This window comes from Rhincodon typus, chromosome 36, assembly GCF_021869965.1.
Source record: "Rhincodon typus isolate 14 chromosome 36, sRhiTyp1.1, whole genome shotgun sequence".
In the NCBI taxonomy this organism is placed as follows: domain Eukaryota; kingdom Metazoa; phylum Chordata; class Chondrichthyes; order Orectolobiformes; family Rhincodontidae; genus Rhincodon; species Rhincodon typus.
This window is the reverse complement of record NC_063367.1, coordinates 22,923,571-22,941,705: the sequence shown is the minus strand read 5'-3', so window position 1 is coordinate 22,941,705 and position 18,135 is coordinate 22,923,571. Positions and strand designations below refer to the sequence as shown.

Below are 18,135 nucleotides of genomic sequence, written 5' to 3'. Positions count from 1 at the left end.
ACGCTTTGTGGATGAAATTCACTATTTTAAAACAAATTCAGAAATAAAATCAATATAGGAATATTTGTTCATTACATTTCTAGAAGTCTATTTAGAAAAAAATGTTATATACACTTGTTGTATGATCACTAAGCAATAAAAATCTAAAACTTGGAACTCATTTTTAGATTTGTGATGATGCAACTGCTCATCAAATAATTAACAAAGTAATAATAATCAATCAATATCACTACTGGACAATGATTTGCCGAGTTCCGTGCAGTACTGTACAGAACATTTGGACATTCAAAACTTCCACATGTGGCCTTGGCTCAATGGTAGCACTCTTGCCTCAGAGAAGATTGTGGGTTCAAGCTCCACTCCAGAGATTTGGGCACAAAGTTTGGGCTGACATTTCAGTGTAGTCCTGAGGAAGTTGTGCATTCTGTTTCAGATTATTACAACAAAGGACAAGGCTTTGTGTTCATCATTGAGTAAAAGCGCTTTGAAAGATATCCATTTTGTCCTATTTCCAATCTCTTTCACCAAAACTCCACAAGAATGTACTTTTCAAGTATACTTCCAATTTCTTATTGAAAATTACTCTTAAATCTGCTTTTCAGACAGCATATTCTAGATCATATTGAGTCACAATGCTAAATAACTTCTCCATTTCCCTTTGGGTTGTTTTGCTAATTAACTGCAATCCATAGTCTTTGGGATGGCGGGCAAAATGTTCTCTGTCCTCTCAGATGGACTTTAAAGATTTCATGCTACTTTTCAAAAAGACCGGAAAAATTCTCCTACTGTGCTGGCCAATATTTACTCCTCAAGTAACGAGTATCTATAAACTGAATGTTGCTATGCATAAAATTATAACAGTGACTCTACTTCAGAAGAATTATTTAGTTGTGAAACATGAGATATCCCAATGGTTTAACACATTGAGCAATGCTCCTGAATGTCGAGATAATGCATTAGATTGCACTTCAGATTGAGACTAATATAGGCTGGTGAACCTTGTATTCCCTTTGGCCGTAAGCCTTTGACACATTTACAAGTAGTGAAAAGTAGGGAAGAAGGAACATGAGTGAGCCATTCAGCCACTTGAGCCTGTTCTGCCATTCAATTAGGCCACGGCTGATCTGTACTTCCAGTTGTATTTACATTTTAGTATCATGTTTGTGGAACACAGCAGAGCTTCCTTCAGACCATTTAAAATATTAATCAATTCTAACTAAGCAGAATAATTGTTTTCTAAACTAATTTCTATTCCTAAGTACATTGTAAATGCTGAAACTAATATTCAATGCAAGCATCAACTTCAGTAACTAGACTGAATATATATGTCTAGACAAGACATCGTCCTCATGTCAATGATCATTTTAATTTGATTTAATATCAAATTTACTATAATTGTGTGAGGTACTTGAAGAACGTTTCAATAAAAAGAAGCTGGCATTTCAATAACAGCATATTGCTCAGCATTCAGAGCGCATCTATGTCATTCAATATGTGGATATGTTAAACCATAACTTGGCTCGCTGCATGCCAAGGCAATCTGATAACAAAGAGGAGTCATTGTCTTGTTGATGGCTACTTAGACATTTTACAGCAGAATTAAGAGTCAACTATGTTGCCAAGGATCTGGAGTTACATATAAGCCACACCAGGTATGAATGACAGATTTCTTTCCTCAAAGGACATTAGTGAATCAGGTGATATTTTACAACAATCTAGAATCTGCATGTCACCTCAACTGAAACTAGCTTCATTTATTCCAGGTATATTTATTTAACTGAATTTAAGTGCCTGAGCTGCTTAGGTGGGAACTAATGCTTGTCTCCAGCTCATGAGTTCAATTCAGTTTTTTGTAGACTAAATTGAAGCAATAAAAAAAAAAATCAACAATCAAATTAAAAGGGAACAATCAAATCTGTCCTAAAGCAGCTTGTAGCATGATTAGAAGAAAGATTGTTTATGAATATAGTTATCGTTATAGGTTCTTCAGATTAACATCCCTGAATCATCTTTGGAACATCAAACTGCTTTTGTTGAAGAGAAAACGTGCTATTATTCATTAAAGAGCATTCACCTTTATGATTTATGTTTATGCAGCAAATACTTGTGCTGCGACCCTACTCAAAATTTAGTTTAATTTTAGAGAAATTGAAGGCTTGATTGTTTCATCTTCCAATACTAGAATTCACACTCAAAACTACCAAGTGTGAACACCCAATCCTCTCTATAAGTTAAGAAACTGATAATTTTCTACAAATTGCCCATGTCTGTATGTTTATTCCCTCCCTCCTCCCACCACCCCCCACCCCCAACCCAAACACAGCAGAGATATTGCATGAAATCAAATTGAAATAGTGGACAGAGTGATACTCTATTTAAAATAATCCCAAACAACCTTAACGTCATACAGCATTAGAGGTCAAGTCATAAAATCAATTTTAATGCAAAAGGAGGCCACTTGGTCCATCAAGTTCATACTGGCTTGTTGCAGAACAATGTAGTTTGTCTTACTCCTCCCATAGCCCTTCAAATAGTCATCTAATTTTCTTTTCGAATCATTTGTTTATTCCCAATTCCAGGAAAAACTTCTTTACCCAGAGTGTGGTGAGAATATACTGTAAGGGAGCACATTTTTGTTTTCCTTTTCAACTGTAAACTGAAATGAATGTTGGACTATGATACAGGTACACATTTTTAGCTGTGTAAGACAATGTTTTTTTTGAAGCAGTGACATTGTAACAGAGAGATAATGGTCTAAGGAGTTTCTGAGACAAAGAAAAACTGCCTGATGACAGCCTCGGATTGGTTGAGTTGCAGTCTGTTACAAATCTATAAATGTAGAGACACCTTGATTTGGAAAACTGAAAATCTCTCTCTCTCTCTCTCCCTCCCCCTCTCCCCACCACTGCCCCCCCTTTTCCTGATGAGTGAAATAACGTTTTGAAGAGAGAATTCTAATAGGTTTTTTCTTCGGTTTGTCAGATCAACCATTGAAATGAAAAATGACCATTGCTTTACAGACAACAGCTTGTCATCATTGCTGAAGTCAAAATGAGGTGTATGAGATAATTTAACCCACCTTTGTAGTGTGGACATTTGATCTTCAGAATTTTGCTCCCTGTCTTTTTTTCTGCCAATAATATGTCAAACCGACAGTCTTTATAGGAATATAGTTTAAGTAGCATAGTATTAGATTAGTAGTCTTTTTATTCCCCCCTGCTATTTGTTAATGTTAGATGTACTACAATAAACAGCTTTTTTTATTATTAATGACGAAACCTGGTGTGAATTGTTTTTGTTCTGAACAACTCAGAGTCAGATAAGCCGTCATCCTAGACATCCAACTGGGATTTTATACGTTTTGTGAAGGCCTGTGGAACAGTGGGGTATGATTATCAGTACATTCTTCTCAGTTCAGTCATGACAGCAGAACTTGCAATCATGGGAATGGGTGCATTTAAGAGGAAGCAAATAAGGAATTAAGTTGCTCACATGTAAATGAGGAAGAATAAGAGACTCAAGTGGAGAATAAATACTGGCATAGATTAATTGCAATAAATGCTGTTAGTCCAATGCAGTTCCACTTAAGAACTCAAACAGTTTAAGATGCTGCACAATCCACAAAGGAAAATTTAAAAACAATGAAGCTTCTTGGGGAAAACGGCAAGTAATTTAAAATTACTAGCAAATTCAATAAATTTGATCACATCAGTGAGCTGATGTTAAATAGTCTGATATCTATTGTAAGTTAGATGAAGCCTGTTATGCAAATATTCAATAAATTGAATCAACTTATATTGCTGAACATTATTTAGAAAGGATATGTAGAACAAAATATTTAACATCAACATGCTGATTCCTTAACACATTGTGGGGAGTGAGCACCTAGCAGCAAAGTTCAAACCCTACTCCGTGTAAGTTGGTTGAATCTGTCAAGGCAACTGAGGACCAAGCCTTTGGAATTCTCTTCCTCAGAAAACAGTGAAAGCTACATTTTTGAACCTTTTAAAGGCTGAGGCAGTTAAATTTTGACAAAGAAGACAAAGATTATAGGGGAAAAACTGCAAAGTGGAGATGTGACCTCATTCACATGATCTTACTGAATGATGGACATGCTCAAAGGGCTGAATGGCCTATTCCACTCCTATAGCCTATGTTTTAATGACATGAAAACTGGCCTCAGTAATACCAAGTTATGAGTGGTGGGCTTGGTGGATGCTGAAAATGCTCAGAAATCCATCTTTAGTACCTTCAAGTAACTCCTACTGAGAGGTCCAAATATCTGGGGATGTTAGAAAGAAAAGAGAGGGACCACGCTTTAATCCACACATAAACAATATTCTACACCTGCATTCAATATCGTGCCTTTTCCTATGGGGTGTGGGCATAACTGGTTAGATCAACATTTGTTACCCACTCCTTTTCTCAATAGTTTTTACTAAATTCTGTATTTGTAAAGTTAGAATTTCTTAACTTGACCACATGATGTAGGAGTATGACTTTTTGATTGGTTATTGGCCAGATTTGCTTCTTTTAAGCTGCTCCAATGCAGGATACCACCACTCAGGCTAGTTGTTCACATTCTGCGGGAGTGGGAGCTACATCCTAGAACCATTGCAACCCATAATGGTCAGGTATATCCAATGCTGTTAGGAAGGGTGTTCCAGGGAACCGTGAAGCAAGGGCAATAAAGTTTGAGGGGAACTTGCAGGTGGTAGTGTTCCCATCCATCTGCTGTCCTTGCCTTTCTAGATGGTAGAGGTTGTGGGATTTGGAAGGTGCTTTCAAAGTAGGTATGACAAGTTACTGCAGTGCATCTTGTATAAAGTGCACACGTGCCATTTTGTATTTGTGGTTGAGGACTGGATGTTTAAAGGAGATGATGGGGTGCCAATCACATGGGTTGCTTTGTTCTGAATGGCATCAAGCTTTCACAATGTTGATAGAGTTGTACTTATCTAAGTATTCCATCACACTCCTGACTTGTGCTTTGTAGATGGAGAACAGACTTTCAGAAAATCAGGCGGTGAATTACTTGCCACAGAATTCCCAGTGACTGACATGTTCTTGAAGCCACAGAGTTTCTGGCCAGTGGTAACTCCAGGATATTGATAACCAAAGGATCCTGTGCAAAATGTTTGGCCACTGGATCAAGGAACCAGAAGACTACCAGTGTTTATGTCACCATACTCCAGAAAATGGCCATGTCTTCACAATAGGAGAGCAGAGGGGGAAAACTAAATAAAATAAACCCAACAAATAATGATAAAATTGCTGCATGATGAGAAATGGAAGGTGTCAGATTATTAGCACTCTTGCTTTACAATCCTCATATCTACACTGATCCACATTTTAGAAGGCACCCAAGGAATTTCATACATGTATATAAACTATTATTACTGAAATGGAACCATTCTAGCACTAATTCCAATTATAGTTCAACTCTGCTACAGTTCCTTACAACCTTAAACTGAATTAATTTGCATGAAATTCAGTTCATGGTCATAAAAAGCAAACAAATTACAAAACTCATTTTATATGGATCAAAACAACTTTACAAAGAATAGTAAATGAAATGTTATGTGATTCATTTTCTGTAAACTTCTTCATAAAAATTTAACATAAATCCAAGATCCCCCTACATGAATACTGCAGTGAGTCAAAGGATTATTTGTTCCTTATCACCTATAGGTTTACCAGATGACAGCATGAGCTATTAAAAGCATTGGCTCATTACAGTAGTTTTAAGTCATTGGTGGCAATCCCTTGAAATCAAGGATAATGTCCATCAGGCGAGAGGAGTCTTCAGATGACTGGGGAGCACAATTTTGGTTCCACAAGTTTTCCTGCAGTACCTCTAAAGGGGAACTTGTCTCTCTCCTATAACAGGGAAATCAACCAGTCTCCTGACACTGTGCAGCTTGACAATATACTGCAGGTCACTTTGGACACTGCTAGATGATAAATCAATAGCAGCCTAATGAAGTCTACCCATCCCAATATCCTTCCTGCCTAGTGACAGAAAGTACCAAGTAATCTTCTCAGAGTAGCCAGGCTAACATGAGACCTCTACAATGGGGATCAAATTTCATTTTACCACTTATTGTATAGATCACTCACAGAGTCATAGAACATAGAACATTACAGCGCAGTACAGGCCCGTCGGCCCTCGATGTTGCGCCGACCTGTGAAACCAATCTGAAGCCCATCTAACCTAAACTATTCCATTATCATCCATATGTTTATCCAATGACCATTTAAATGCCCTTAAAGTGGGCGAGTCCATTATTTTTGCAGGCAGGGCATTCCACGCCCTTACTACTCTCTGAGTAAAGAACCTACCTCTGATATCTATCCTATACCTATCACCCCTCAATTTAAAGCTATGTCCCCTCGTGCTAGCCATCACCATCCGAGGAAAAAGGCTCCCACTGTCCACCCTATCTAATCCTCTGATCATCTTGTATGTCTCTATTAAGTCACCTCTCAACCTTCTTCTCTCTAACGAAAACAGCCTCAAGTCCCTCAGCCTTTCCTCATAAGACCTTCCCTCCATACCAGGCAACATCCTGGTAAATCTCCTCTGCACCCTTTCCAATGCTTCCACATCCTTCCTATAATGCGGTGACCAGAACTGTACGCAATACGCCAAGTGTGGCCGCACCAGAGTTTTGTACAGCTGCAACATGACCTCATGGCTCTGAAACTCAATCCCTCCACCAATAAAACCTAACATACCTTACGCCTTCTTAACAATGCTATCAACCTGGGTGGCAACTTTCAGTGATCTATGCACATGAACACCGAAATCTCTCTGCTCATCCACACTACCAAGAATCTTACCATTAGCCAAGTACTCTGTATTCCTGTTACTCCTTCCAAAGTGAATCACTTCACACTTTTCCGCATTAAACTCCATTTGCCACCTCTCAGCCCAGCTCTGCAGCTTATCTATGTCCCTCTGTAACCTGCAACATCCTTCCGCACTATCCACAACTCCACCAACTTTGGTGTCATCCGCAAATTTACTAACCCATCCTTCTATGCCCTCATCCAGGTCATTTATAAAAATGACAAACAGCAGTGGCCCCAAAACAGATCCTTGAGGTACACCACTAGTAACTGATGCCTGTCTTTGTAGAATTCAAAAGATAAAGTTATGAAAAGTATATGGCATAATAATACTTGTCAGAATTTTCCTTCATTTCACATCACGCTGTCCTCAAACCCATTTTATTTTGATTGATTATATATTTTTATATAGGCAGAACAAAAACAGGTGGCCAGAAGAATGTGTTATTGTCTGATCAACACTGATGAAACTCCCTGAATCTAAGTTCCTAAAAGTCCACCCAAAATCACTCTTTATGCTAGGTGAATAGTGTTGGAGTTCTCAGAGTATGGAGTCATTACAGGAACAAAGTCATTTTATATCAGTCCAATAGGTAAGAAGCCATGGAGGTTGATGCCTGTTTAAAAACTGGGCCATCAATATTATTCTGCTAGTAAGCGCGCTTCCTCTTAGGTAGGTAATAAGAATTTGATGAAGGGCCTTGACATCAATACAGAAATAGTATGTTCGTAAATAGACTTTCTGGTTTCAAAATTATCAATACCTTCACTGAGAAACAAGAATGAGACAGAGGTTAAACAGCTTATTGAAACATATGAACAGACATACATTCTGACCAAATGGACTAAAATAGCTTCAAAGAATTCTTTATCCCCCACTCCTGCAGGATGTGAACAGCTAGCTCAAGTGGTGGTATTCTTCATTGGAACAGTTTAATACAGCAGCATAAAAGCAGCAAATCTGGCCAATAACCAAACAAACAGTCATACTGCTACATCACGTGGTCAAGCTAAGAAATTCTAAACATTACAAGTACAGAATCATAGAATCCCTACAGTGTGGAAACAGGCCCTTCAGCCCAATAAGTTCACACCGAACCTCAGAGCATCCCACCCAGACCCATCCCCCTATAATCCACCTAATCTACACACCCCTGAACACTATGGGCAATTTCCCATGGCCAATCCACCTAACCTGCACATCTTTGGACTGTGGGAGGAAACCGGAGCACCCAGAGAAAACCCATGCAGACACGGGGAGAATGTGCAAAGTCCACACAGACAGTCGCCCGAGGCTGGAATCGAACCCGGGTCCCTGGTGCTGTGAGGCAGCAGTGCTCACCACTGTGCCGCCCCTAACATAGTAGAACATAGTAAAAACATTTGAAAAAAGATGTGCACCACCAAAATATTCTACCCTTTTTTAGTAAAGATTACACAATGTCATATAACAATGAACAATATTTTTGACTTCAGCATTTAACTCACCTTCCAGCAGGTCTCTTGCCAGACCAGGTTCTGCCCCAGTGGAGCGAACAAAGTCTGACAGGACCGAATCCATATCAAGTGTCATGTGATCATGTAGACGCTCTACTTGAAACACAGCAGAACTGGTTTTGATCGCCAGACCTTTAGTTCGTCATCTGTTAAAAAATATAATAGCAGTTTTCAGGGCATATAAACCAAACTTGATGTCAATCATCACTCCAGGAAGAGCCCATGGCTATTGTCCTCTGATTGCTGCAATCAGTCAGGGAAGTACAACATCTCTCACAGAATTACTTGCTTGTTTTCTGCTGCTCAAAGTAATATGAATGCAACAGCTCACTCCTAACTGTTTGTACCATTCAGTAGCTGTGAAAGTAACAACTCCACCAGTGTGTGACAATGACTCATATCTTATGAAGCAAAAGAATAAAGAAAACAATCCACAACTGCAAACAGGATGCAGTTGGAAGTTAATGACTATTCTATTTCACCACACTAAGTAATTACAAATTAAAATCTAAAGTGACTCCGTTTCTTAGCCAATACAAAACAAGTTTGTTTCACAAAGTAAAAACTGTTGAAATCCAAATGAAAGAAGTGTAAATAGCAGGTAGCACAGCATTGTAACTTAATTTAGCTAAGACCTACTTCTGCTCCTATTTTGAATAAACATCACAGCAGTGCTTAGACAGGATATTCCTGGGAGATTGTCCAGTGAAGCCAAATGGGTGGAACTGAGAAATATGGAGGGAGTGATCACCTTGATGGGATTGCACTATAGGCTCCGCAATTGTCAGTAGGAAATTAAAGAGCACATCTGCAAGGAGATCGCAGATAGCTCTAAGAGTAATACGTTCGTAATAATGAGTAGTTTTAACTATCCAGGCATAGATTGGGACTGTTAAGGGCTTCGATGGAGAGAAATTTGTTAAGTGTGTTCAAGAAAACTTCCTCAATCAATAAGTAGATGGTCCTACTGGAGAAAGGGTAAAACTCTACCTCCTCTTGGCAAATAAGGCAGGGCAAATGACTGAGGTGTTAGTGGGGTAGCACTTTGGGACTGCTCCATAAGTTAAAGTTCTAAACTGGGGCAAGGCCAATTTTGATGGTATTAACCTGGAACTTTCAAAAGTTGATTGGGTGAGGCTGTTCGCAGGTAAAGGCGCATCTGGTAAGTGGGATACATTCAAAAATGAAATGAGAGTTCAGACACAGCATGCTCCTTTTAGTGTGAAGGAGTGCAAACGTTGGCAAGAGTAGGAAACACTGGAGGACTAGAGATACTGAGGCTCTGGTCAAGAAAAAGAAAGAGGCACATGTCAGGTATAAGATAGCTGGGATCAAGGGAATCCCTTGTGGGAGTACAGGAGTACACTTAGGAGGGGAATCAGGAGGGGAAAACAAGGGGACATAAGATAGCTTTGGCAAATAAAGTTAAGGAGAATCTAAATAGATTCTGCAAGTATATTAAGGGCAAACAGTAACGAGGGAGAGAATAGGGCCCCTTAAAGATCAATTAGGCCATCTATGTGTGGAACCACAGGAGATGGAGGGGATACTAAACAAATATTTCATGTCAGTATTTACTGTGGAGAAAGACATGGAAGCTAGGAATCTCAGAAATAAATAGTGATGTCTCGAAAACAGTCCACATTACAGAATAGGAAGTGCTGGAGGTCTTAAATGCAAAAAGGTAGAAAAATCTCGATTTGATGAAGTGTATCCAAGGATATTTGAGAGAAGCTAAGGAAGAAATTGCTGGGTCTGTAACAGAGATATTTGTCACATTGTCAGACACGAGTGTGCTGTGAGAAGACTGGAAGAGGCTAATGTTGTGCTACTATTTAAGAAAGACTGCACAGAAAAGCTAGGGGACTCCGGACTGGTGAGCCTGACATCAGTGGTGGGTACGTTGTTGCAGGAGATTCTAATAGACAGGACTGAAATCCATTTGGAGAGGCAAGGACAGATTAGGGATAATCAGAGACAACAAGGTGCAGAGCTGGATGAACACAGCAGGCCAAGCAGCATCATAGGTGCAGGAAGGCTGACGTTTTGGGTCTAGACCCTTCATCAGAAATGGCTATGGCTTTGTGAGTGGGAAATAGTGTTTCTCAAACTTGATAGAGTTTTTTAAAGAGGTGAACAAGAAGATAGATGAAAGCAGAGTGGTAGACATTATCTACATGGACTTTAGCAAGGCCTCTGATCAGGTTCCACATGGTAGACTGGTAAGGTTAGATCACATGGGATCCAGAGAGATCTAGCCAATTGGATACAAAATTAGCTTGATGGTAGGAGACAGAGGATAGTGGTGGAGGCCTGTGACCAGCAGTGTGCCACAAGGATTGGGGCCGGGTCCACTGTTGTCCATCATTTATCTAAAAAATTTGGATGAGAATATAGGAGGCATAGTTAGTAAGTTTGCAGATGACCCCAAAATTGATCATATAAGTGGACAGTGAAGAAAGTTATCTTAGTGTATAACAGGATCTTGATCAACTGGGCCAGTGGGCTGAGGAATGGCAGATGGAGTTTAATTTAACAAAATACAACACCTTGCATTAATCTAAGACAAGCCAGGGCAGGAATTACACAGTTAATGCTCAGGCCCTGGGGAGTGTTGTCGAACAGACAGACCTAGGGGTGCAGGTACATAGTTCCTTGAGAGTGGTATCACAGGTAGACAGGGTGGTGAAGAAGGCACTTGGCATGCTTGTCTTCATCTGTCAGAGCACTGATTACAGGCGTTGGGGCATTATGTTATGTCTATACAAGACACTGGTGAGGCCACATTTGGAGTACTGCGTAAAATTCTGGTCACCTGCCTAGAGGATGGATGTTATTAAACTGGAAAGGGTGCAAAAAAAAAGATTTACAAGGATGTTACCAAGACTGGAGGTTTCGGATAGGCTGGGACTGTTTTCCCTGGAGCATAAGAGGCTGAAGGGTGACCTTACAGAGATTTATAAAATCATGAGGGACATAGATAAGATGAATAACCAAGGGCATAGGTTTAAGGAGAGAAGGAAAGATTTAAAAGGGACCTGAGGAGCAACTTTTTCACACAAAGGGTGGTGTGTATATGGAACAAGCTACCAGAGGAAGTGGTCCAGGAGAGTACGTTTACAACATTTAAAAGATGCTTGGACAGGTACATGGATAGGACAGGTTTAGAGGGATATGAGCCAAATGCAATCAAATGGGTCTAGTTCAGTTCAGGACACCTTGTTGGCATGGTCAATTTGGGCCAAAGGGTTTGTTTCTGTGCTATATGTATGTGTAATTTTCAGGAGTCTCTCTAAACAAACTAAAATGTGCAAAAATGACATAAAAACAAAGGTACCATAATCTCGAAGTGTCATTATAATTTAATGAAGGTGCTCCAACATCACGAACGTAAGCTCTAAAGAGAGGTTTAGCTTTTCTGTTCCCGAGCCTGTAAGAAGATTTTATTCTATTTTTTTAATACTGTTGCTTTTGACTTTATTAGACTACTGGAAGACTCTATTGTAGAGAGGATTGTGCAGAAAAGCTGTCTAGGTTACAATTTTTGTGAATGTGACATTAGTACGTTTTCTTAATTTCTGAATAATGAAACAGAGCCAAAATCAACGGATAAAATACAAATTGAGAAGAAACAGCCAGAGGACAGATTTTTGATGGACCCTAGAACTGCCAGTGTAAGGGGAAAACAGACTGTTTGGAGTTTACAACAACACAGCAGTGTGTTAACACAAAGTGTTTATTGACATAAACTGAAGATGTATGCCTATAATGTGCATGGTGCATGGTAGAAGTCACATGACTTTGGCAGACTAACGAGAACATTTACGCATGATTATGTTTTAATCCAAATTCCACTTTCTAAACAAAAAATTGCATGTATTATCATGTATATTTCGAATTACCCAAATTATCAAATATATACACAACCTTTTTCATGCATTAGCAGTTCATCAAGCCCATTAGTCTACACATATGCATTGTTTGCACCTTTTTTTTTTAAATTGTGCCAGTCTCTTAATAGTATGGGCATGCATGTTGCCACTGGACATTCATCTGGGGTGTTGTTTTCCAAGGGAGTATAATTCTTGAATCATTCACTGTTGCTGTGGTACTATTAATGTCTTTCTGTTGGGTTGCTGCAGATCCCTTCTCTGAAGGTTGGTGTGTGAGCTGTGCAGATGGTGAATTCACCTCCTCTTGATCAGCTATGTGCACCTTCTCCAGTTAAGGATATGTGCCTGCAGTTGTGATGATATATTTGGTCATTCACTTACACTGCACATGATCAAGGTGATCACATATATTCCATGCATGTTCCAATTTGGGCTGGTTGAATGTTTGTACTTTGTCTGGTTCTTCAATGCTCAGCTCTGGCAAAGGCTTAGCAATCTTATTAAAATGAAATGTGATTTTGTGCTGTTTCAACTTGATTTTGACATTCACACCTGTTAGTGTTTCTGGCTTCAGTTGTTTTTTGTTTGCTTTCGGAACAGTAATTTCTGCACAGTGTGACACTGGTATTTGTCCTGGACTATTTTCCATTCTTTCAGTAAGCATGTTTCCCAACTTGAGGATTTATGTGCATACATGTGTGGGATTTGCTTGATTTGTTTATGATTCTTTTACCAGTTTCACTGCTGTTTCAGCCCTTTTATTTCACCAGGGATCATGTGGAAATGATATGCAGTGCTGAATTTCCCAATTGTTTATGAAGTAACGCAATTCTTCACTCATGAACTATGGCTCATTCTCATTCATGACAATGTCAGATTGCAGTAATGGTCAACATGCACTTTTAGAAATTTAACAATCTCACCTGTAGTCATTGAAAAGGCTGGTCCACTTCAATAGGAGTCCGAATAGTACTCAACTATGACAAGATAAATTCGTTCCTCTGAATGTAAACAGGACCAGTCTCAGCTTCATCCATGGCCTTTCTAAGATATTATACGTCATCAGCAGTTCTCTAGCTTGTTTTGTTGGTGCTCATTAGAACAGTGGATGTGGCGCTGATCCGGCGCATTCCCAGAACTTGCACTGTTACAGTCACCCAAGCCATCTTCCACTTCATCTGGAGCTCTAAGATAGACTGTGACCGCTGGGTCACCATGTACACAACTTTGCATAAGGTACGGTGAAAGAAATTGCCAAATGCTGCCCTCATCCTGATGGCCATCTTCGTGTGCGGCTGCATCAAGCTGCGCACAGACTTCAACATGCAAACACCAAGTGTCACTATGTACTGAGATTCTACCTGTACATGGTTTTACGAAGTATGGGCCTGGCTTTGTTGCTGCGGAACACTCCAAATAGTTGGACCATTCCCTATTACCTGTCCTTTGTGGAGAAATTTGCAAAGAAAAGCACCTTTGACCATAAGTCCATCAGGAAGTGGTCAGCAGGTATAATCCCTAAGACCTGTTGGGTAAAAAATGAGAGGATCGATCCTGTTGGGTTGTCCCCTGAGCAGACTGTTAAAGTCATTTGGCAGAATGCCTCATCACCAGAGCTTTCCAACAAGCATCAAGACATTACTTGTCTGATGGAGAGAAGTACATTACAGGTAGTTCTGCTATAACACTTGTTTCATTAACACAAATTGGCTATAACGCGATTGATGAATAGTGGACGCTGTTTGGAGATTGTGAACTTTCTGCTGTACAGGTATAGCAATTTCCCTATAAAGTGATTTGCTATGGCAATTTTCTATAGCATGAGGTCACACAAGAATGCAACTATTGCATTACAGGAGAACTACCCGCACCTGTAAGATCCTTCATGTATGCCTGGACGCTCTGCGCCACCAAACGCTACCCTCAAAGCGGCTGCAGGGATGGCATAGAGACTGTCACAGATCTCCTGCTGAAATGTGCCTTTGCAAAGGAAATCAGTGGAGAAATGCAGTGGTTTTGGTCGAGGTTTGTCCTGAGCTGCTCTGTGAATTAGGACTCTGTGCTCTACAGTCTGTTCTCCGAGATGCACACCAAGACAAACATCGAATGCGCCTGGAGGGCTATCAACACAGCAAAAGACGCTCTGGTCTGCCTGAAACTTGTTGGTCTTGACCTCATCCAAGTGTTGCAGACTGACACATTCTAAGTTTCACGACTACATGCTGAGGGACAAATTAAACCTCAGGGCAGCTGCTGCCAAGGCGCAGGGTGCACGACCACTGTCTAAGTTCTTTCTGCCTAAGTTAAATGGGGTTCCGTTCAGTTATCAGACCCAGCCGGTGCCTCAAATGCATAAATATAGTCTTGTATAAGTAAGAAATGCCTTTGGTTTGTTTGTTGGATAGAGTCAAACACCAATGTTTGTTTAAAAACCAAAAAGAACTGCGGATGCAGGAAATCACAAACGAAAAAAGTTGCTGGAAAAACAGCAGGTCTGGCAGCAACTGTGGAGAGAAATCAGAATTAACATAGTTCAGTTCTGAGGAAGGGTCACTGGACCCGAAACATTAACTCTGATTTCTCTCCACAGATGCTGCCAGACCTCAGAGTAATTGTGATTTCCAGCATAGAAACAGGCGCTTCGGTCCAACTCATCCATGCCGACAAGATATCCTAAATTAATCTAGTGCCATTTGTCAGCTTTTGCCCATATCCCTCTAAACTCTTCCTATTCACATACAACATTTAAAAGTCATCAGGATGGGTAATTGTACCAGCCTCCATCACCTCCTCTGGCAGCTCGTTACATTGTCACCAAGCCCTGTGAGAAAAGGTTGTCCCTTAAGTCCCAGTTAAATTTTTCCCCTCTGACCTTAAACCTATGTCCTCCAGTTTTGGACTTTCCTATCCTGGTGAAAAGATCTTGGCTATTCATCCTATTCATGCCCCTCATTTAATAAATCTGAGGTCACACTTCAGCCTCCAATGCTCCAGTGAAAATAGCCCAAGCCTATTCAACCCCTCCCTTTGCTCAAACCCTCCACCCCGACAACATCCTTTTAAAACTTTCCTGCACCCTTCCAAGTTTACCAGCTTCCTCCCCATAGCAGGGAGACCAGAACTGAATGCAGTATTCTAAAAGTGGCTTCCCCAATGTCCTATACAGTTACAACATTACATGCTAACTCCTATAATCAATGCACTCACAAATAAAGGCAAGCATGCCATACCCTTTCTTCACTACCTTGCCTATCTGCAACTCACACTTTTAAGGAATTATGAACCTGCAGTCCAAGGTCTCTTTGTTCGGCAACATTCGCCAGGACCCTACCACTAAGTGTATACGTCCTGACCTGATTTGCCTTTCCAAAATGCAACACCTGACATTTATCTAAATTAAACTCCATCTGCCACTCCTGGGCCCATCTGATCAACATCCTGTTGTACTCTATGATAGCCTTCTTCACTGTCCATTTCATGACCAATTTTGGTGTCATCTGCAAACTTACTAACCATTCCTCCCATATTCACATCCAAATCATTTAAAAAATGACAAGAAGCAGTGGACCTAGCACCAATCCTCGTGGCAGGCAGCTGGTCACAGGCCTCCAGTCTGAAAAACAACACTCCACCCTTTTAAAGATATAAACAGAAAAATCTAAGAACCTCTGCCACTGCCCCCATTAAGCACTCACGGGACAGGGACAGCACCAGGTGAAACACGCTGCAAAGCCCACTCTTCTCTCTCGAAACAGAAAGTAAAGCTGCCTTAAATTTGTTAAGCAAAAACAAAAATAAATACGCTATTACTGTTTTTTATCCCCCTAGTAAACAAGCAAAAAAATGGCTCTCCCTTCACTCCATCCCCACAAACTGCTTTTGGGCAGGGACCACAAAGGGCCAAAATAAAAATTAACTCAAGTGAAAACAAATAAATAAACAACTAAATAAATAAATCCCCTCTGCTCCGTCCCCATCAAACACTCCAAGGACAGGGACAACAATGGCTTAACATCCAGAGAATGTTCCCTTGCTCATTTCAATTAAAAGTAAAATTCCCACACACTGATCCCCATCAAGTACATCTGGGACAGGGATAGTATGGGCCTAAAATAAAAGCCCCCTTGGTTTTTCCAAGGGGTCCAAAATTGGACAAAGGGAAAATAAAACAGCCGTCTTCCTGAGGCACCGAAACAAAAACAAGCGCAAACTCAAAAGGTAAAATGAAAACTTGTACTACAGAAACAATGAACAAACTCAGAATATCATTGTCCAGATTGATAATGCACTCCAGCCCCTGCTGTGCTCAGCATCTCTAAAGGCCTCGACCATGCCAGTGAGCACTGCGTGCTCCCTCTCCGGGGACACCAGAGTGTGGATGCAACTGTGAAAGAGACACAGACATCAGGAACAACAAGCCCCTCTTCAGCCTGCTGTCTGGATCTGTTAAAGTCTATCTGGGCCAGGCTCAGGAGTAAATCCACTAGAAGGCTCGTAGACTTGTCCACCCCTCCCTGCACCGGGTGCCTGTAGATCAGGAGTGTACGCTGTGGAGGCAGCGAGAGTGAGTCGGTGGCAGCCGGCGGCGAGAGCAGGTCGGTGAGGCTGTGGCAGTCAGCGGCGAGGGGGGGGCGGTGATGTGCTGGCAGCGAGAGCAGGGCAGTGAGGTGGTGGCAGCGAGAGCAGGGCGGTGAGGCGGTGGCAGTCAGTGGCGAGAGCGGGGTGGTGAGGCGGTGGCAGTCAGCGGCGAGAGCGGGGCGGTGACGTGGTGGCAGCGAGACCAGGGCGGTGAGGCTGCGGTGGTTGGCGTTGACAGCGGGTCAGTGAGGCTGTGGCAAGAGCGGGCTGGGATGGAGGTCAGCGGCGAGAGTGGGTTGGTGAGGCGGTAGCGGTCAGCGAGAGCAGGTCTAGTGACGTGGCGGCAGTCGGCAGCAAGAGCGGACAGCAGCCTAGCGATTGGAGTCAGGCCTGCATCATTGTGGAGATGGGACTTGAGACTGAGATTTGGACTTTTTTTCTTCTTGCTTGCCTTTTGGCTGTTAAATCTTTTAAATTGTTAAATCTTTTTCTGGTTTTTGTAACCAAGTGGGCGCCAGTCAATGGTGACTTTATGCGCTTTTCGCTGTATTTATGTACTCCTATACATAGTACACGTGACAAATAAGTAAATCTAAATCTAAAACAATTCAGTTCTCGCAGTGAGAACACCACTTTCCCCAAACTGGATGTGCTTTCTTCTTTGTACAATGTCCTCCATAGGGATGGCCTAGTGGTATTATCACTGGTCTGTTAATCCAGAGACTCAGATAGTGTTCTGGGGACCTGGGTTTGAATCCCGCCACAGCAGATGGTGGAATTTGAATTCAATAAATATCTGGAACTATGAGTCTAATGATGACCATGAATCAATTGATGATTGTTGGAAAAACCCATCTGGTTCACTAATGTCCTTTAGGGAAGGAAACCGCTATCCTTACCTGGTCTGGCCTACATGTGACTCCAGACCCACAGTAATGTGGTTGCCTTCTGGGCAATTAGGGATCGCCAATGAATGCTGCCTAGCTAGCGATGCTCTCATCCCATGAATGAATTAAAAAAAAACATCCGCATTCAGCCCTCAGTCTGCTGTTGTTCTGCCTTTTGTAATGGAGAATCTAACAGGACAATACATGAGCTGGTCTGTTCAGTCATGAATATACTTTAGCCGTTGATTCACAAACTCAAAACTTCTGCACGTGTTAATTGCTCTCCTGAGGGTAAGCTTGTCTACTCTTAACAGGCATGTTCTCATTGTGGGACAACAAGGTGCAGGGCTGGATGAACACAGCAGGCCAAGCAGCATCATAGGAGCAGAGAGGCTGACGTTTCGGGCCTAGACCCTTCATCAGAAAAG

At 41.2% G+C, this 18,135-nt stretch overlaps 1 protein-coding gene across 2 annotated transcripts in view; it reads right to left on the bottom strand.

Moving 5' to 3' along the window:
* The window catches only part of otud7a (OTU deubiquitinase 7A), a 156,940-nt gene that overhangs the window by 79,769 nt on the left and 59,036 nt on the right, over nt 1–18,135 (bottom strand). For both annotated transcript variants that reach the window (XM_048617176.1, XM_048617175.1), the window contains one exon: nt 8,341–8,495. In XM_048617176.1, the coding sequence (XP_048473133.1) occupies nt 8,341–8,425 (85 nt within the window). In that variant the 5' untranslated portion in view covers nt 8,426–8,495. The remainder of the gene's footprint in view (nt 1–8,340; nt 8,496–18,135) is intronic.